The sequence below is a fragment of the Heterodontus francisci genome, chromosome 24 (assembly GCF_036365525.1).
Source record: "Heterodontus francisci isolate sHetFra1 chromosome 24, sHetFra1.hap1, whole genome shotgun sequence".
Lineage (NCBI taxonomy): Eukaryota > Metazoa > Chordata > Chondrichthyes > Heterodontiformes > Heterodontidae > Heterodontus > Heterodontus francisci.
The window spans coordinates 73151561-73173552 of NC_090394.1; the positions used below are offsets into that span (position 1 = coordinate 73151561).

Here is a 21992-nt window from a genome sequence, read left to right on the forward strand (position 1 = left end):
TAAGGACATAAACCAGCGAGTCGCAGTAAACGGTTATTTTTCAGACTGCAGGATGGTAGACAGTGGTGTTTCCCAAGGGTCAGTGCTGGGACCACTGCTTTTTTTGCTATATATAAATGACTTGGATCTTGGAACACAGAGTAGAATCTCAAAATTTGCTGACGACACCAAACTTGGAGGTGAGTTACTCAGTGAGGATGGTATGAACCGCCTGCAACAGGACACAGAATGGGCAGAGAGGTGACAGATGGAATTTAATACTGACAAGTGAGAGGTGATGTATTTTGGCAGAAGGAATGGGGGGAAGCAATATATACTTAATGACACAGCTCTAATAGGAGTGTGCAGGAACAGAGGGACCTGGGGGTGCATGTGCATAGATCGTTGAAGGTGGCAGGATATAGTGACAGAGTGGTTTGTAAAGCATATGGGATTTTGGGCTTTTATAAATTGAGGAATTGAGTACAAAAGCAGGGAGGCTGAAACTTGATAAAGCTCTGGTTAGACCCCAACTGGAGGACTGCATCCCGTTCTGATCACCACACTTTAGGAAGAATGGGAGGGCCTTGAGGGGGTACAGGGGAGATTTACCAGAATGGTTCCAGGGATAGGAGAATTTAGTTACAAGGTTAGGTTGGAAAAGCTGGGTTTGTTCTCTTTAGAACAAAGGAGATTGAGGGGCAGACTTAAATGAAGTGTACAAGATTATGAGAGGCAAGTTAGACAAGGAAAAACTGTACCCATTAACAAATGGCACAAGGATTGGGGGACACAAATTGAAAGTTTTGGGCAAATAATACAGGGGGAATAAGAAGAACTTTTTTTACGCAGTAGGTGGTAATGACCTGGAGCACACTGCCCACAAGGGTGGTGGAAGCGAAGATAAGCAATGACTTTAAGAGGAAGTTGGATGGTCACCTGAGAAAAAGAGACTTTCAGGGCTACGGGGATAGAGCCTGGGACTGCGACTGACTGCATAGCTCCGTGGAAAGCTGGCATGGACTCAATGGGCCAAATGGCCTCCTTCTGTCCCATAAATGACTCTTATGACTATGATTGAGGTGTGATCTCATTGAAACTGACAAGATTCTGACAGAGCTCGACAGGGCAGACACCGAGAGGTTGTTTCCCCTGGCTGCGGAATCTAGACCATGGGGGCTCAGTTTCAGGATAAGAGAGCGATCATTTAGGACTGAGATAACGAGAAATTTCTTTACTCAAAGGGTTGTGAATCTTTGGAATCCTCTACCCCAGAGGTTGTGGATGCTCTATCGTTAAGAGACGAGGGGGGGAAAGAGACAGGGGAGAGAGAGGGGGGGGAAAGAGACAGGGGAGAGAGAGGGGGGGGAAAGAGACAGGGGAGAGAGAGGGGGGGGAAAGAGACAGGGGAGAGAGAGGGGGGGGAAAGAGACAGAGAGAGGGGGGGGAAAGAGACAGGGGAGAGAGAGGGGGGGGAAAGAGACAGGGGAGAGAGAGGGGGGGGAAAGAGACAGGGGAGAGAGAGGGGGGGGAAAGAGACAGGGGAGAGAGAGGGGGGGGGAAAGAGACAGGGGAGAGAGAGGGGGGGGAAAGAGACAGGGGAGAGAGAGGGGGGGGAAAGAGACAGGGGAGAGAGAGGGGGGGGAAAGAGACAGAGAGAGGGGGGGGAAAGAGACAGAGAGAGGGGGGGGAAAGAGACAGAGAGAGGGGGGGGGAAGAGACAGAGAGAGGGGGGGGAAAGAGACAGAGAGAGGGGGGGGAAAGAGACAGAGAGAGGGGGGGGAAAGAGACAGAGAGAGGGGGGGAAAGAGACAGAGAGAGGGGGGGGAAAGAGACAGAGAGAGGGGGGGGAAAGAGACAGAGAGAGGGGGGGGAAAGAGACAGAGAGAGGGGGGGGAAAGAGACAGAGAGAGGGGGGGGAAAGAGACAGAGAGAGGGGGGGGAAAGAGACAGAGAGAGGGGGGGGAAAGAGACAGAGAGAGGGGGGGGAAAGAGACAGAGAGAGGGGGGGGAAAGAGACAGAGAGAGGGGGGGGAAAGAGACAGAGAGAGGGGGGGGAAAGAGGGAGAGAGAGGGGGGGGAAAGAGGGAGAGAGAGGGGGGGGAAAGAGGGAGAGAGAGGGGGGGGAAAGAGGGAGAGAGAGGGGGGGGAAAGAGGGAGAGAGAGGGGGGGGAAAGAGGGAGAGAGAGGGGGGGAAAGAGGGAGAGAGAGGGGGGGAAAGAGGGAGAGAGAGGGGGGGAAAGAGGGAGAGAGAGGGGGGGAAAGAGGGAGAGAGAGGGGGGAAAGAGGGAGAGAGAGGAGGGGAAAGAGGGAGGGAAAGAGGGAGAGAGAGGGGGGGAAAGAGGGAGAGAGAGGGGGGGCAAGAGGGAGAGAGAGGGGGGCAAGAGGGAGAGAGAGGGGGGCAAGAGGGAGAGAGAGGGGGGCAAGAGGGAGAGAGAGGGGGCAAGAGGGAGAGAGAGGGGGCAAGAGGGAGAGAGAGGGGGCAAGAGGGAGAGAGAGGGGGGAGGGGGAGAGGAGGGGGAGGGGGAGAGGATGGGGAGGGGGAGAGGATGGGGAGGGGGAGAGGATGGGGAGGGGGAGAGAGGGGCAGGGAGGTGAGGAGGAAGGAAGGGAAAGGAAGCGAAGTGGAGAGCAACAACAGAAGAAATCAAAAATGCGGAATTTGTTTTTAATTTCATGGGATGTGAGTGCCACCGGCAAGGCCTGCATTTATTGCCCATTCCTAATTGCCCTTGAGAAGGTGGTGGTGAGCTGCCTTCTTGAACCTCTGCAGTCCATCTGGTGCAGGTACACCACGGTGCTGTGAGGAAGGGATTTCCAGGATTTTGATCCAGCGACAGCGAAGGAACGACAATATAGTTCCAAGTCAGGATGCCGTGTGGCTTGAAGGGGAACTTGAAGGAGAACACAGTTCCCATGTGTCTGCTGCCCTTGTCCTTCTGTGTGGAAGAGGTCATGGATTTGGAAGGTGCTGTCAAAGGAGGCGTGGTGAGTTGCTGCAGTGTATCTTGTAGATGGTACACACTGCTGCTACCGTACATCAGCAGTGGAGGGAGTGGATGTTGATTGGCAACCCATCCACAACCTTCAAGTGGGTTGCTTTGTCCTGGATGGTGTTGAGCTTCTTGAGTGTTGTTGGAGCGGCACTCATCCAGGCAAGTGAGAATATTCCATCACACTCCTGACTTGTGTCTTTTTAAAAAAATTCATTCACGGGATGTGGGCGTCGCTGGCCAGGCCAGCATTTACTGCCCGATGGTGTAGATGGTGGACAGGCTTTGGGGAGTCAGGTGAGTTACTCGCCACAGAATTCCCAGCCTCTGACCTGCTCTTGTAGCCACAGCATTTATGTGGCTGGTCCAGTTCAGTTTCTGGTCAATGGTAACCCACAGGATGTTGATAGTGGGGTTTCAGTGATGGTAATGCTATTGAATGTCAAGGGAAGATGGCTAGATTCTCTCATCGGAGATGGTCATTGCCTGGCACTTGAGTGGCACAAATGTTACTTGCCACTTATCAGCCCAAGCCTGGGTGTTGTCCAGGTCTTGCTGCATATGAACACAGACTGCTTCAGTACCTGAGGAGCTGCAAATGGTACTGAACATCATACAATCAGCAGCGAACATCCCCACTTCTGACCTTACGATGGAGGAAAAGTCATTGATGAAGCAGTTGAAGATAGCTGGGCCTAGGACACGACCCTGAGTAACTCTCGCAACAATGTCCTGAGACTGAGATGATTGGCCTCCAACAACCACAACCATCTTCCTTTGTGCCAAGTATGACTCCAACCAGTGGAGAGTTTTCCCCCCGATTTCCATTGACTTTAATTTGATTAGGGATCCTTGATGCCACACACAGTAAAATGCTGCCTTGATATCAAGGGCAATCACTCTCACTTCACGTCCAGTTCAGCTCTTTTGCCCATGTTTGGACCAAGGCTGCAATGAGGTCAGGAGCCAAGCGGCCCTGGCAGAATCCCAACTGAGCATCAGTGAGCAGGTTGTTGCCGATTAAGTGGCGCTTGATAGCGACATCTTCCATCACATTGCTGCTTTTTGTGGACAGGACATACCTGGGCAATTTTCCACATTTGTCAGCTAGATGCCAGTGTTGTAGCTGTACTGGAACAGCTTGTCTATGGGCATGGCTAGTTCTGCAGCAGGTCTTCAGTACTATTGCTGTGATGTTATCAGGACCCATAGCCTTTGCAGTATCCAATACCTTCAGAAGTTTCTTGATAACACTGTGGAGCAAATCGAATTGGCTGAAGACTGGCATCTGTGATGCTGGGGACCTCAGGAGGAGGCAGAGATGGATTCACTCGGCACTTCTGGCTGAAGATGGTCACAAATGCTTCAGCCTTTTCTTTTGCACTGATCTGCTGGGCTTCTCCATCATTAAGGATGCGATATTTGTGGAGCCTCCTCCTCCGTCCGGTTAGTAGTTTAATTGTCCACCACCATTTGCGACTGGGCATGGCAGGACTGCAGAGCGTAGATCTGATCTGTTGGTTGTGGGATCACTTAGCTCCATCTATTGCATGCTGCTTCCACCGAGTCACTCTTGGTGATGGACATCAAAGTCCATGGACATTCTGTGCTCATGCCACCCTCAGTGCTTCTTCCAAGTGGTGTTCAACATAGACCAGTACTGATTTATCAGCTCAGGAAGGCAGTAGGTGGTAATCAGCAGGAGGTTTCTTTGTCTTGCTTGGAATTTATGTGCACACTATTCCTGTACTGGTGCCTTGAATCTTTCCTTTAATTAATTCTTTTGTTCCAATATTATCTACACTAAGATAAAATGCCTGTTTATTCTGTGGGGCACATGGGATTTTAGAAGATTTCAAAGTCAAACCACTTTTAACAATGTTTCAGGTCATAAAATGCATCAAAGAGGTGCAGGAATATTTTAGTTAACATGTCCTCCTCCTCCATTCCTAGACTCCATACGTATTAAAACAAAACACGTAAAACAAAGTGCAGCACAGCGTATCTGCAAACTAGCTGTGAGGTTGTACACCTTGAATCGTGAATTAGCATTTATAAAATGAGGTTTCTTTTCATTAAGATGCAAGATGGATCGAAAAATAAATCATCATTTCCTTCACAACTAAGTCTAGCTAAAAAGGAAGCATAAAAACTAGTTTGATTCTGTAAAGTTATATACTGGATGCCTTTCAGTTAACCTTGGGTTGTATAAAAATGGCATCTGAACTGCAAATTATTCTTGTGTTTTAACACAATTAGAATACAGACAAAAACTAAGTCATATTGCATTTTCAACTGGAATATAAATTGCACTGGCCTCTCGAGAGCACGGTGCAAAGACAGAAGTGTGCAAACTAATGAAATGTAATTTTTGATTAATTACTACAATTACCTATAGACATAGTTAACGAGGTCCAAGAACTGGGCATTTAATTCAAGGTCATCTGGAAAGCGTTTTTCAATGTAGGTCATCATTTTAACCAGTAAAATGGACTTCTCTCTCAGCGTAGGTGTCTGCACAGAAAAGAAAAATGATTCATTCTGCCATTTTATTTTTTATTCTTCTCCCCCTCCCTCGAAACAGCAGATTTCAAATGCCTAACTTGGAGAAATAAGAATGGTAATAAACATATCACTGCAAACAAACCAGAGAGCAGAGACAGGCAGAAGGGCATGATAACATTAATTGGTGTCAAACATAACAACCTAAACAATAGTGTGGGTCACTCCTGAATCAGAATTCAAATTCTAGCATCGATTACTAGTCAAACTGGCTCTCTGAATTTTTTTTAAAAAATCACAACTAGCACCAAACTAAGGTTTGTGATGGCACAGTACTACACCTGAGTTGGGGAATGGCAGGCACAGGAATGTAATTTGAAAAAGGAAATTGATAAGTGTTAAGCTTATATTTAGGAAATAACTGCCCACTGTTCTAAACCACTTAATGCAGAGAACCCGGAATTTAATAAGCAGAGCTTTGCATTAATGTGAAGCAGTTTTCAATGCTCCTATCGCTTAACAGTCAGGTAGGTCAGAGAGCTGACCGCAGTCTGCACTACAGGCAAAAGACACCTAAGCACCGCCAAGAGGCAGCCTCATATCTCTTTGCCTCTGCACCAGGTGCAGTATAACTCTGGTCCGGTGCAAAAAGGCAAGGTTAACACATTCAACAACTATGGACCATTCGAGAACATTTTAACGTGAGCACATTTACTGACCACATTAAAAATTAACTGGTGTTAAAAACTGTTTAAAATTTTTTTTAAATCTAAGTGCACAAAGTTTGACCCAGGTTACACTGCACTTCAAATCTACATCTTGTCCAACACCAAGACTGCTTACATCCACCTCCACAAAATCACCAGTCTCTGCTTTCATCTTACTGCTAGAACCATTAAAACTCTTATTTGTCCTTTTGTCATCTCTAGACATCAACTTCTCCAGTGTCCTCCTCACCAGCCTCCCATTTTCCATGGATTCCAACTTGTTCAGAAAAGCTGCCCAGATCCTGGTCTGCATCAAGTCCTAGTATTCCTGTCCTTGATGACTATACCAACCCCAGTGCAATGAATCTGAAATTTCTCTCCTCACCTCCCCCATCTCTACCTTGGTGACCACCTACAGCCCAACATTCCCTCCTGCTTCCTCTGACGCTGGCCTTTTTGTGCATTTCCCCCTTCCCTTCACCTAACATTGCTAGCAATTCATTCACAAACCCTTCTGCCTCTCCATCTTTAGAGAACATTCTCAAAACCTATCTTTGCAGCTAAGTTTTCAGCCTCCTCCTCTCTCTCCACAATGGCTCATTATCCATTCCTTTGCCTATTTTTTCTCCAACCCAACCCATAAAGTGCCTTTACCACATTAAAGGCACTATATAAATGCCTATTATTTCAAGATGGGATTGTGGTGCAGGAGTCAGCAGTGTGATGCAGAATTAATTGGGTCCTCCCCCTTTCCTGTCTGAAATAATTTCCATTTTAAGAGTATAAAGTAAGTTTCATTGTGTGTAATAAAAAAAATCAAATCCTCATAAACCAGAATCACTTTGCCAGAAGGAAATATTTGGATTACAAATGATGACTTAATATCACAAATTTTACTCTTGTCCATTTAATTATTCATGCTGGAACTGATTCCATTTGACACTACTAATGTACAAAATATGCATAACGGTTAACTTTCAAATGATCATGATCCTGCATTGATTTTCCATGTGCACAGCAATGAAACTGGTGATTCTTTAAACTTGGGTCAGGAACAGTGAGTAAGTGGGGCGTAACTTAGTCTATTGATATTCTGCACTTGAATTATTATGGCTTGTAAATTAGCCACACAGTGCAGTGCTGAACCACATGACGACCCCAGCTATGCTGGATTAGCAGTGGGGGCATTGCAACTGGCTTCGGCTTCTCAAGCCTTAGGAAGGTTTCCTTCTCATCACTGTCCGAGGACCCAGGCTGGAAAGTGTGCATCTGTCAGAAATAAGGCGGGGAGAGTATTGGGCTCCACTGCGATGGTAAATAGGTGACCGGCTTCTAAGCTGTCCACTTGTTCGAAGTGTCAGAAGGCTGACAGCACCTTTAAAGGTTACCTTCCAAAAAAAGGGAGAAAACTTTGGTGGGGGGGGTTCAAATCCCACATTTTGCTTCAGGTTTATGCTTTACGCAACATCTGCTTTAGCACATCTTGAATAAATGGCGATAAAAGTGCTAATTGCCTTGGTTGTGCTGTGGTAAAACTACACAAGTATTATCACAACTTAAAATCTTTTTAAAATTAAAAGTATTGGTGACATAAACTGGCTGTTGGCTATGTGGTAGCTTTTAAGAATTCGTTGTCATTAGCTATTACAAGGTACTGAATAGTTTACATTATTCAATAACAAAGGTCAATAAATGCGGCACAGTGGCGCAGTGGTTAGCACCGCAGCCTTACAGCTCCAGGGACCCGGGTTCAATTCTGGGTACTGCCTGTGTGGAGTTTGCAAGTTCTCCCTGTGTCTGCGTGGGTTTTCTCCGGGTGCTCCGGTTTCCTCCCACAAGCCAAAAGACTTGCAGGGTGGTAGGTAAATTGGCCATTATAAATTGTCACTAGTATAGGTAGGTGGTAGGGAAATATAGGGACAGGTGGGGATGTGGTAGGAATATGGGATTAGTGTAGGATTAGTATAAATGGGTGGTTGATGGTCGGCACAGACTCGGTGGGCCGAAGGGCCTGTTTCAGTGCTGTATCTCTAATCTAATCTAATCATAGAAATATTACAGCACAAAAGGAGACCAGCCATCGTGTCCGTGCTGGCCGAAAAACTAGCTGCCCAATCTATTCCCACCTTCCAGGACCATAGTCTTGCCGGTTACAGCATTTCAGGTGTATGTCCAGGTACCTTTAAAAAGAATTGAGGTTTCTGCCTCCCCCATCACTCCTGGCAGTGAATTCCAGACACCCACCACCATCTGGGTGAAAAAGTCTTTCCTCATGTCTCCTCTATTCCTTCCACCAATCACCTTAAATCTGTGCCCCCTGGTAATTGACCTCTCCGCTAAGGGAAACAGGTCCTTCCTGTCTACTCTATCTAGGCCCCTCATAATTCTGTACACCTCTATTAAGTCACCCCCTCAGCCTCCTCTGTTCTAAGGAAAACAACCCCTAGCCTATCCAATCTTTCCTCATCGCTGCAACTTTTGAGCCCTAGCAACATTTTTGTAAATCTCCTCTGCACTCTCTCCAGAGCAACTATGTCCTTCCTGTAATGTGGTGACCAGAACTGTACGCAATACTTCAGCTGTGGCCGAACCAACGTTGTATACAGTTCCAGCATTACATCCCTGCTTTTGTATTCTATACCTCGGCCAATAAAGGAAAGCATTCCATAATGCCTTCTTCACCGCTTTATCTGCCTGCCCTGCCACCTGTAGGGACCTGTGGACACACACTCAAAGGTGTCCCACTTCTTCAATCCCTCTCAATATCCTCCCGTTTATTGTGTAGTCTCTCGCTTTATTTGCCTTCCCCAAATGCATTACCTCACACTTACCTGGATTGAATTCCATTTGCCACTTTTCCACCCACTCAACCAAACCATTGATATCTTTCTGGCGTCTACAGCTATCCTCTTCACTATCAACTACACAACCAATTTTTGTGTCATTAGCAAATTTCCCAATCATGCCTCCCACATTTAAGTCCAAATCATTAATATATACCACAAACAGCAAGGGACCCAACAATGAGCCCTGTGGAACGTCACTGGAAACAGCTTTCCATTCAGAGAAATATTTGCAAATCACAAATGAAATTCTTGTACTCAGTCACGCCAACTTTGATTTCAACTAAGTGTTACTATTTCCTGGTAAGTATTCCCACCTGATTTACTGCCATGGGAGAATTATTCTTCACCCACTCCTCCACTATTTTCACCACAGCTCGTAGAATCTTAGCATCAGATGATTTCTCAATGAGAGAGGTCAAGATGACTTGGATGAAATTCTTCCTCATTTCCATGCTCATTACAGCAAGACGTGTTTTCACAAGCTCCAGACTTAACATAATCAGCTCAACAGTGACTGGAAAAAAAGGAGACATTTATTTCTCCCCCTCATTAAAAGAATTCAGAGAAGGCAACGCAACCGACTCCAAGGTCCAGTGAGTCCAAGAGAGACAGATGCCACTTTAAATCGCACAGGACAATTATTTGACATTTTTGTATTCTACTTCAACTACAGAAATTCATAATTCCAGTTATTATGCTTCATAGAACAGAGGCATGCATGTATTTTTCAAACATTTAATTGAAAATAAGACTTCTGCATAGAGCACCATCTAGTGGCATGATAATTACCCATTATCGTGCAAATGATAGAAACACAAAGATTTACAGCACGGGAGGAAGCCATTCAGTTTATGTCCATGCTGGCCGAAATAGAGCTATCCAGCCTAATCCTACCTACCAGCTCTTGGTCCATAGCCCTGTAGGTCACATCATCTCAAGTGCATATCCAAGTGTTTTTTTTTTAAATGTTATGAAGGTTTCAGGCAGTGAATTCCAGACCTCCACCATGCTCTGGTGAAAAAATTATTCAATTCCCCTCTAATCTTTCCACCAATTAATTTAACTCTATGCCCCTGGTTATTGACCTCTCTGCTAATGGAAATAAGTCCTTCCAATCTGCACTATCTAGACCCCTCATAATTTTATACACCTCAATTAAATCATCCACTGCCTAGCTTAAACTGCTGTTATACTGTTATTTTAATGTTGATGTGAAACAATATCAGGTGCGTTTTAATGCAAAAATAACAGTAGTCAGGCGCCAAATCTGACTCAAGGGTGCAATAAAATTGAGTAGCACAATAACCTGCTGCAAGAGATTTAAAAAAAAAAGACTTGCAATTATATAGTGCCTTTCATGACCACCGGAGTTCCCAAAGCACACTAAGGCCAATGAAATACTTTCAAGTCTAGTCACTGTTGTAAAGCAATGAGATTATCTCACACCAGATGGATTATAAGTCCAGTCTGATGTGAAATCAGGCGTTCTGTTGCACTTATAAACTCAGTGCAGAGTCTTTTAATGCTACAACAGAGGCAGATTTAGACAAAAGTAGACTCCTGAGAAAAAGCAGCAGATATGAGAAAGGGTGACCCGTAGCTTGGTCAATGAGGTGGGTTTTAAGGAAGGTCTTAAAGGAGGAGAGGGAGGTCAAAAGGCAGAGAGGTTTAGATAGGGAATTCCCCGAGGAGGAGTGGCCGCCGATGGTGAGGCGAAGAGAAGGGCAGATGCATAACAGGCCAGTCAGTGGATTGTTCTGTTTGAGGAGGGACTTGCAGGGGCCGGAGGAGGTGACAGAGCAAGGGAGCGATAAGGCTATGACATCTGCAAATGGAGAAGAACGAACAAAGACAGGAAACAATTCATATGAGAGCCTCCTTTTGAAGGACTCAACATGGACAAAAAGTGCTGACATTAAACTTTGCTGGAAGGTAACTTCTCACTTTGCTTCAAGGTTGGGGCTGCTTTGATATTGATAATTACAGCATATGGTAGTGAAGCATAAAACAAATTAGCACTCTATAGATTAAATTCTTGTTTAGACATTTTCACACTTTTGGCCAAGAAACACAGATTAGTGGGTCAATGTAATTGCTTTCTTTTTGGAAGCACGAGGGCATAATATCAAAGCAGCTATCCTTCAAACATGCCAAGTCAATGACTGAAATTCCACGTAATGGGATCATCACCCAGCACCTTCAAATGGGAAAAGGTTTCATTTGCTTTGATCCACTCAAGATTGAGCCTCTTACATCAATATACCTCATTATGATATATGATTTACACCCAAATAATTACCAAATATTAAAGATTATTTTCACTATTAGCACAATGTAATTGCAATCATGATTTTTTTTTTTTAAGTCCTCCTCAAAAACATTTTAAAATCTATGACGCCAATCACTAAAACACAAAAAAATTGGGGATCACTAAATGTTAAACTTTACCTGCAATATTTATTGGGATTATAATTTTGCAGGTTAATAAAAATCCCATGTTGCTACATAATTAAATTGGAGATGAATGAAAATAGCAAAAGGTCAAGCATTTCTGTCGTGCCTTTCACAAACACAGGATGTCCAAAAGAGCTTTACAGGTAATTAGGTACTTTTTTTTTTGAAGGGCAGTCACTGTTGTAAAGTAGGAAACATAGCAGCCAATTTGCACACAGCAAGCTCCCACAAACAGCAATGTGTTAATGATCAGATAATCAGTTTTTGTGATATCGATTGAGGGATAAATATTGGCCAAAACACAGGGGATAACTCCACTGCTCTTCTTCCAAGTAGCGCAAGATCTTTTATGTCCACCTGAGGGGGCCTCAGTTTAATGTCTCATCCGAAAAACAGCACTTCGGTCAGTGCAGTAATCCCTCAGTACTGCACCGGAGTGTCGGACCTGATTTTTGTGCTCAAGTCCTGGAGTAGGACTTGAACCCACAACCTTCTGATTCAGAGGCGAGAGTGCTACCCACTGAGCCACAGCACTGAAAATGAGATCAATCAAGTCCTACCCAACACACGAGTATCCATGACCCTCCCTTAGCTAGTGACATGGCTAAAGGTGGGAAATGGGTGGTAAAACACTTCTATGACCCAGCTTCAAATCCAGCTCATACTCTCGAGACCTGCTGGCTGTGAGTAGCCTCTATTTATCGATCTAAACCCAGCTCTTGGTGAGTGAACATTAATTGTGCCAAGCTGAGCATAAAGATCACAAGGGCAGCTGGTACAGACAATTCACATTGCAAAGAGAGATTTTCTTTGGCAGGTTGGAGCAGAGTAGAGGGACTGTGCTGGCTGCACATGGCCCCGAGAGCACCATCTGCTAATATGGGGAACAGTCCATGTCCCCGACATTGGTACTTCAATGAGTCCTAGAAGTTACAGCCCACCAAAATGACAATCAATGAGCTTATAGCCAGCAGGCAGACTTTCATCCCAGCCACCAGGGCTTGACTTGAAGCCAGGTGACAAGAGCCAAGAATGCAAAAAGACTTGATAAGCAAGGGGGTGAAAGGTTATCGGAGGTAGGTGGAAATATGCAATAATTAGTTCAGCCATGAACTTATTCAATGGCGGAGCAGACTCGAAGGGCCGAGTGGCCTACTCCTGCTCTTAATTCGTATGTAAGCTCCAGTTGAGACTGCCTGCACGAGTCAAGGTGTGTCTGGTTTCAGGAATAAAGTGGCAAGTGCATAGACTGACTAATGAGCATTGGGAAAAACTATTAATTTTATCCGTCAAATTTAAAGTATCTAAAAGAGAATTTATTGGCAATTTTGCCTGTAGCCACTGAATATGGGGAATGCCTAACCCTGTATCATCCACAGTTGCTTCGCAAATGTAGGTAAAAATGATTACACTGCCATCGCTCTCTCTCTCTCTCTCTCTCTCTCTCTGTCCATGTTCCCTGCACAGACTCAGTGAGATATGGTACTCACTTTACTATTCTGCTTTCTTCACACTGTCCTTCTAACAAAATGGCCATTCCATAGTGATATTTAAGAATTTACTTCATTTCTCTCACTTCCTTATGATAGATTGCTGTTATAGATCATTATGTGTTTTCTGCTATACTGTAGCACAAGAGAGCTATAATTTATCTAGCCTTGTATCAAAAAACCCCACTTAATTTGTGGTTTGCTGCATCCTTTATTTTCAAAAGCAACATACATCATCTATGACCCATCCTAGAATTCAATGATATTAATAATTCACACAACACTTAACTGGAGTATCACGTTAATTACTATAAAATAGAGACTGCAACGACAATAATACTTAGCCAAAACAAAAATGTTACATAGACCTTGCATATGTTTCTCTCTCAGTCTCAAATACACTAACAGGCAACCATTTCAGGACTTGAAATTTAAGGTGGTAGAAATAATGATCACTTGGGGCTTGGTGCCTCTACATTGGTGTGGGGGGGGGGGGGGGGGCAGGGGAAAGAGAGGCATCTATGTAACGTGTTTTCAAAAGTGCACTGTCAATTATAACATAAAATTTAGATCTGAAAACATGTTGAAATTTTACTATCTTTACAACATGATAAATTGCATTTATTGCAGAGGCAGTCTAATTAACAACTCAGGGCTGATTTATATTACTTGAATTTGCTCCAGGCACACATGTCTCGCAAACATGTTTGAAACTCTTAAATTAAGTACCTTGTTTCAGAACTGATAAGGCAGCTTAAATGGTATTCATCTACCTTTCATCTCTATAAATATTAACTCTCCAATGGCCAATTCTTCCTGTAACACACTGCTACAAATTGATTTTCACCCTTCTTTCATGCACCCCTCTCCCCAAATTCCTTCTCTGCCTTTTAAGGCACTGCTTCATGCTAGGGTACAGTCCACAGATCCCAAAAGCACTTAACCCAAATGATCATTTTCCATGCATTAGCTTAGGTGAATATCATCAGATTCATTTGGACAATGGTGGAGGAGGGGCCATCACAGGTGCACCCAATCCCATTCTTTCCCTACGTCCACATACCTGCAATAGCAATCAGAGGCAAGAAGTCTCTGCCTCAGCAGCTTCACTATTGCTGTCATCCTGGCAGTATTCGGTTGTGAGCCATGGCTCAATGGGGAGTACTCGTCTCGAGTCAGAAAGTTGTGGCTTCAAGTACCACTGTAGAGACTTGAACACATGACTGTCCAGTACCGGCACTGTTGGATGTGCCATCTTCCAGTTGAGACGTTAAACCAATGCCCAGTCTGACCTCTCAGATGGCTGTACAAGATCCCATCGCACAATTTGCAAGAAACAGGTTCTGGCCAATATTTATCCCTCAGCCAACCTCCTCCAGCCCCATGTTCCCTGTGTTAAACCTCTAATGCTCTCGCACCAGCTTATTGTTAATCTCCCAGCCCCACAACTAGTGCCAGCTCCTTCAGCCATCATTCCCTCCTAACACCTCCACTCAGCATCAACACCCCTTCTAAACATCTTCAAGACACTCTCTGACCATGCTGTTTGCTAAATTCCCATTCACCACCACCCACCCAGTTCCCTGTCCACTTTCTATCCACTATCCATTTGCTGAAGTGCCCCGAGAGATCTCTTTGTGTAATGAGCGCTTGAGAAATGAAAGTTGTTCTGAGAACTCAGGCAATAAACACACCGTATACCTTTTACTGATTGCACAGATATCACCTTGACACCAGAAATATAAACGCATGAACTCAAATTATGAAAATGTGTAAAGTGCTGGATGTTATCAGTTTTATAGCCTGCATTTTGGGCAGTACATCAATTTAATATAAAACTCATTATTCACAAACTATGAAAACATCTCAAAGTATATATTTTACAAGACATTTTGAAATATGAAACGTTTATCATCTTCCTCCATTTTTCTCAAATCTTCGTACCACGAGACAAAGATTACATCGGCCAACAGGTCAAATTGACCGGCTGTAAGAGGCAGTAAACTATTGTGTGCTCAGAAGAGGAATAATGCTTTCTCTCATTCTTTGAAGCAATGTATTTAGTTTTATTGCAATAGCATAGCAACAAAATGACTTCTAGATTTCCTTTCGAACCTCATCGGGTGAAACAATATTAAAAGCAGCATTATTACCTGTATTGGTTTCAGATGCCCCTGGTGTCGTCTGTGGATTCAGATGATCTCTCACCATCTTCTGCAGGGAACGCATGAAGACAGAGATGAGGCGGTCAATGTAGCTGGGGTTGTTGCTGCAAGCAGACTTCAGGATCATCAGTGTGCCTGAAGTTCAAGAAGGCAATTTGTAATATTAAAAGCAAGGAAGTTATGCTAAACCTTTCGAAAATACTGATTATGTTTCAGCTGGAATACTGTGTTAAGTTCTGGACACAACTGTTTAGGAAGGATGCTAAGGTCTTGGAGAGAGCACAGAGGAGACTTAACAAGATGGTACCAGGGATGAGGGACTTCAGTTATGGGGAGAGACTGGAGAAACTGGGATTGTTCCCCTTAAAGAGGAGGTTAAGAGGAAGTTTGAGAGAGGCATGTTGATAGAGTAGGTAGGGAGAAACTGTTTTCACTGGCAGAAGGGTTAGTAATCAGAGAACACAGATTTAAGGTAATTGGCAAAAGAACCAGAGGGGAGATGTGTGGACTTTTTTTTTTAAATGTAGGAAGTTATTACCTGAAATGCACAGCCTGAAAGGTCAGTGGAAGCAGATTCAATAATAATTTTCAAAAAAGAATTGGATAAATACTCGTTAAGGGAAAATCTACAAGGAATGGGAGAGAGAGGAAGAGTGCGACTAATTGGGGAGCTCTCTCAAAAAACTTAATGCACTGAGTTGTGAGGATCTGGAATGCGCTGCCTGAAAGGGTGGTGGAAGCAGATTCAATAGTAACTTTCAAAAGGGAATTGGACAAATCCTTCAAGGGGACACTCAGAGAAGATTAAGGGGAGATTTCACTGAGGTATTCATAATCATGAGGGGTCCAGACAGAATAGACAGGGAGAAACTGTTCCTGTTGGCCAAAGGATTGAGAACCAGAGGACACTGATTTAAGGTGACTGGCAAAGAAGCAACAGTGACATGAGGAAAAACTTTTTTTTTTTTTTAAAACGCGAGTGGTTAGGATCTGGAATGCACTGCCCGAGAGTGTGGTGGAGGCAGATTCAATCGAGGCTTTCAAGAGAGAATTGGACAATTAACTGAAGAGGAAAAATTTGCAGGGGAGTGGGACTAGGTTAGTTGCTCTTGCAGAGAGCTGGCACAGACACGATGGGTCAAATGGCCTCCATGTGTATTGTAACCGTTCTATGATTCTATGCGCTGAATGACCTCCTCCCCTGTGCTGAATGATTTTAGAAAATTCAGTAGTTACAGTAAGCAATCCACGCTTGCGACCCAAGTACTAAACAAACACAAACGCAAGCTGTAAGACTGCAGCTTCAATACAAATATAAAGCAATCAACAGGTCAGCCAAATCTCCACAGCAGATACAATGCTAGAGGAACTGATGATTAGTTATAGGATATTTTATGCCCAGCCTTGACTGAGACATGCTCAGATTTGTTATTAGTCTTTGAGTTGAGCAGGAAGAATTTGTACAGCCCCTCCACATTTTTAAATCTCTCAAGGACACTTCACATGAACAAAGTCCTTTCAGCGCAGTCACTGCTTTTCTGGAGTAGACAGTGCCAAGCAGCAGCACAGCATGATCCCACAGATAGGAATAAGATGAATGACGAGTGCACGGAGTTTTTTTTTTGGAGGGATGTTGGCTAGGATACCCAAAGATTTCCCACTCTTTATATAGTGCCAGTGGATTTTTAGGGTTGTTAGCTCCCCATCAATGAACTGGCTCAGATTAACCAACTCTGCACAGACTAGGAATCAAACCTTCTGGTGCCTTTATTTACTCAGCTATCAGATGACATGGTAGTGCAGTGGTTATAGTGCTCAACCAACAACCCAGAGGTCAAGTGTTCAAATCCCATGACAAGTCGTGAAACTGAATTCAACGAGTCTGGTCATCTGTGGGAGAACACTAGGAAAAGAATGGCCACGAAAGTTGCCAACTGGCATAAAAACGCACATGGTCAACCAGCGTCCTTCAGGGAAGGGAATCTGCCATCCCAATAACCCTCCCCTGCCGTCTGGACTACATGCGACTTCTGTTCTATGCTTGACTGACTCACCACTTTCACAGGGCAACGTGGGATGCGCAATAAATATGCCCTCGCCACATCCAGAGAACAAGAAGCTTCTACAATACATCCTTCCTGATTCCATTTTTATTGATTGCGCACTCAATGTCAAAAGAAGATCAAGCGTGGTGCTGAGTTCAAGCATAACACAAACGCTTTATAGTTAGAAAGCATTTCATGTTAAATGCTCAGATGCTCTTACCTCTCTCAGAAATGTGCTAAATGCACTGTGAAAGGTTTAACCTGCAGGTTAAAACTGAAATCGATCAGCTGCATTTATCCACTACCTTTTACAGGTTGATGGTCATTGCACATTTCACGATTAGTATATCCTTGGGTTCTAAAGCTCTCAAAAGTTTGGAGACTTATGGGCTTTGTTAATTGGCATACTTGGGAGACTTGGATTTGACAAGCTGACAACTGGCAAATTGCCAATTCCTAAACTAAAATTACATCTGCCGGTACTGATCATTAAGTTGAGCAGTGAAGGACATTTGCCATTTAGAGGAGAATGCATTGTGACCTGATGTGCAATTCCACACCTGCTTTACTGACAGAACTAATTCAGTGCCAGAGTGAGGAATCTACCAAATTATCAACACTACAGCAATATTTCACAACGATGACTTGACGTATATTGATTGACACAGGAGGCTTACAAGAAAATCAGCTTCAGCTCTATTTACAATTTTATAATATACAGGTTAACAGATACCTAGATTGTTCAATCCGATCAGGCACCAAATACAGAGAGTGAAGTAAAAAAGCTTTATACCCTGTTTAATTTAAAGTATTATGGCTCCTTACTAGATAAATTTAAAAAAAACATAATTTTTTTGGGAAGAAAGGAAAAGATTCAAAGAATAGGACATGGGCTGAAAGAATTTTACAAAAAAGGCAGAGTTCAAAATGAGTTGAAAAACATCAACAAAAGAAATGGACCGGGATGAGTGGAAACTGTAACATAAGAAAAAATTGACAAATAACTAGTGGAAGGTATGGAAGTTAACAAAAAAAAAAAAGAGAACCTTAAGGGGTTTATTTAACAGATAATGGTTGAAGAGTGACTCAAGGAGATGCTAGACTGGAGGAATAATCCTGGTCGTGATGCTGCTTCTTGTACAGTCTCCTGTAGCTCTTTGCCGCTTGGCAGCTCCTGTAGCATAGGAACACAATTATAATTTGGTGGGGTCAGGAAGAGACTAGATCTGTTTGAGGTTCGCAATGATTTCATATTACAATGCAGATTGTATTAAAAGGTTTTTAAAATATAATGCAGTGCTCAGTCCAGTACAGGGCTTTACGCTGTGAGAAACAATTCATTAAGTGTCCTCGAGCTTCAGGCAGGACAAAGGAAATGGAATTTCCCGATAAATGGCATCTGGCATTATCCTTATCATGAGATCATCAAAATAAAACTGGAAATTGGGGGGGCGGAGAAAAGGAACATGCTGGAAATGCACAAGTCATTGGTCAGCATTTGAAAGGACGAGCTAACATCCTGGGTGGAAAATTCATTCATCAGAATTGCTTTGTACTTTCAGCATTTTCAGTTATTAACAACTTCATGAACACCAGATATAGAGTATCTAATCCAAAAGGGAAAGCTTTGCAGGTCCTGATTTGAACTCAATCACCATACACACGAATCTTGCTCTCAACATACATACAGCCGTTATGTTGGGAAACATATCAGGAAATGTTTGGCTAAATGCAGTGCATAACTTCTTGGGCACAACATCGTGAGTAACTGAGAAGCCCCATAGCCAAACAGATATAAAAGGTGGCAGATATACAGCTACAGCCATGGCACCCCAACAGATCAACTTGGTTAAGTAGGTAGATGTCCCAAATCACGTTTCCGCAATCACTGCCTGTTTGCTGTCTGCAATTTGACAAAATCATCAGATGTTAACATGACAATAAGCTTTCAAACGCACAGGATACAACTTTTGTGAGTAAGCATTAAGTTTTTTTTTAGGAATATAGGAACAGAAGTTGCCCATTTAACCCCTCACGTCTGTTCCACCATTCAATCAGATCACAAATAATCTGCAACTGAACTCGAGATGGACTTTTGCCCCATATCCCTTAATATCTTTGGTTAACAAAAATCTATCAATCTGAGTTTTAAAATTATTAATCTAGGATCAATTACCATTTGTGGAAGAGAGTTCAAAATTTCTACCACCCTTTGTGTGTACAAGTGTTTCCTAACTTCACTCCTGAAAGGGCTGGCTTTAATTTTTAGACTATGTCCCTTAGTCCTAAACTCCCCAAACAGCAGAAAATAGTTTCTCTCTATCTATCCTGTCTGTTTCCCTTAATATCTTGAAAACTTCGATCAAATCACCCCTGAACCTTCTAAATTCCAGGAAATACAACAATAATTTGGGTACTATCTCCTTGTAATTTAACTCTTGGAGTCCAGGTATCATTTTGTTAAAGACGCACTGCACTCCCTCCAAGACTAATATCTCCTTCCTAAGGTGTGGTTCCCAGAACTGCTCACAGTACTGCAGGTGTCATCCATTCAGGCTTTGTACAGCTGTAGCATGACTTCTACTTTCTTGTATTCTCGTCCTCCAGCTATAAAGGCCTGCATCCATTAGTCTTATTAATTATTTTCTGTACCTGTTCATGACATTTTAATGATCTATGTACCTGGGCCCCCAAGTCTCTTTGGACTACCACTGTTTCTAATTTTTCACCATTTAAAAAGTATTCCGTTGCATCTTTTTTTATATCCAAAGGGGGTGACCTTGCATTTGCCACGGTTTTGCCCATTCACTTAATCTATCAACATCTCTTTATAATGTTACGTTTCCATCTGCATTACTTACAATGCTGCCTATCTTTGTGAAAGTTTAATGTTGAGAAAGGACATAACATAAGAAATAGGAGCAGGAGTAGACCATATGGGCCCTCGAGCCTGCTCCACATTCAATATGATCGTGGCTGATCTTCTAACTCAACTCCACTTTCCTGCCCACTCCCCATATTCCTTGATTCCAACACCAAAAATCGATCCATCTCAGCCTTGAATATAATCAACAATGGTGCGCCCACAACCCTCCAGAGAATACCAAAGATTCACAATCCTCTGAGTGAAGAAATTTCTCATCTCAGTCCTAAATAATTGACTCCTTATCCTGAGATTGCGCACCCATGTTCTAGATTTCCCCAGCCAGGGGAAACAACCTCTCAGTGTCTACCCTTCAAGCCTCTTCAGAATCTTGTATGTTTCAATGATATCACCTTTCATTCTTCTAAATTCCAGAGAGGATAGGCCCAATTTACTTAGACTCTCATTCCAGGACAGGTGAATGCTTGAAGTGACTTACCGAACAATTGATTTGGATTAGCATTTGTTGCTTTTTCATAATTTGTGAGGCCCTCATAAATCACTTTCCCCACTGCGGCGTAAAGACACTCCAATTCCTCATATTTAGAAGCCACACTTGAAGTACCTGTTTAAAGTTGAAGGGCACAATATTAACAACACAGAAGCATCAGTTCTAAAAAAAAAATTAATAATTGCATTTTTCCCTTTGCGTAACCTACTCGGCTCAGTCGGGAAGACGCTCATTAAACGGGAAAGCAGCGTGTGCACGGCTCTCAGGACCTTGTTATTGCCACAGGTCATGCATGCCGCTATTCCTCGTTGCAATGGCTTGAAGCTGCTAAGAATGGCAGAAGACTGGAGAACTGTTAACAGAAAACTCAACACCTCGAGCCCGGTACAGATGTTCGCCATGTTTGCTTGATTGGGTTGTTCCTAAGTCAACAAAACAAAAGTTGGGGTGCAGGGGTGGGGGGAAAGAGATTATTATTAGATATACACATGGGCAATTTTACTACCAATTATAATATGACAACACAACTCAAGCCAGTCGATGCACTTTTCATTTGCTGGTTGATGTTACCAGATGATGTTGGTGATGTTATCTGGTTTTTTGTCTCGCCTACTAATTGTAATCAGTCTGATCACAGTCTTGTCATTATAAAAAGGGATTAATGGAACAGAAAAGGTCCAGAAGACAAATGGCTAATTTTTCAGCTCTTGCTGCTTAGAATCACTGCTGTAAAATGCATCAGATTTTCTCTAAAGCAGGCAGTAAGATAACTTGGTAAATACAACACAGGACTGGAGTTCTTCAGAAATGTTCAGTAAATTATCCGATAATTCTAGATATTGGCTCCCTTTAGCTTTCTTAACAGTTTGAAAAAAATGATGTAATTATTTGGTTGGCATCCTTCTATCTGCGAAAGATGGGCATGCAACAACAATCCATTTAAGTGGGGTGTCTTTACGTGGTGCACCTTTGCTGATGGCTGTGAAGGTCAATCCTCAAGAGGCAGGTTCTGCCACACGTTCAGCACGTGAAGCTACCAACTGACCCATGAGTTGTTTTTTTTGATGTTGGTGCCTGTTGCCAAGCTACTGTAGAAACTGGTCATGGTGGTGATGCACACCAGTCCACAGAATGTGTCACCATTTCCCTCTTTAGGGGCGGCGCAGTGGTTAGCACTGCAGCTTCACAGCTCCAGCGACCCGGGTTCAGTTCTGGGTACTGCCTGTGCGGAGTTTGCAAGTTCTCCCTGTGACCACGTGGGCTTCCGCCGGGTGCTCCGGTTTCCTCCCACAGCCAAAGACTTGCAGGTTGATAGGTAAATTGGCCATTGTAAAATTGCCCCTAGTGTAGGTAGGTGATAGGAGAATTGAGGGAAGGTGGGGATGTGGTAGGGAATAAGGGATTAACGTAGGATTAGCACAAATGGGTGGTTGTTGA

The 21992-nt window shown here is 43.5% G+C and overlaps 1 protein-coding gene across 3 annotated transcripts in view; it reads right to left on the reverse strand.

Moving 5' to 3' along the window:
* trrap (transformation/transcription domain-associated protein) overlaps nt 1-21992 on the reverse strand; it is a 218468-nt gene that overhangs the window by 90662 nt on the left and 105814 nt on the right. For all 3 annotated transcript variants that reach the window (XM_068056569.1, XM_068056568.1, XM_068056567.1), the window contains 5 exons: nt 20764-20977; nt 20544-20669; nt 15125-15271; nt 9342-9541; nt 5365-5486 (listed from right to left, as the gene is read on the reverse strand). In XM_068056569.1, the coding sequence (XP_067912670.1) occupies nt 5365-5486; nt 9342-9541; nt 15125-15271; nt 20544-20669; nt 20764-20977 (809 nt within the window). The remainder of the gene's footprint in view (nt 1-5364; nt 5487-9341; nt 9542-15124; nt 15272-20543; nt 20670-20763; nt 20978-21992) is intronic.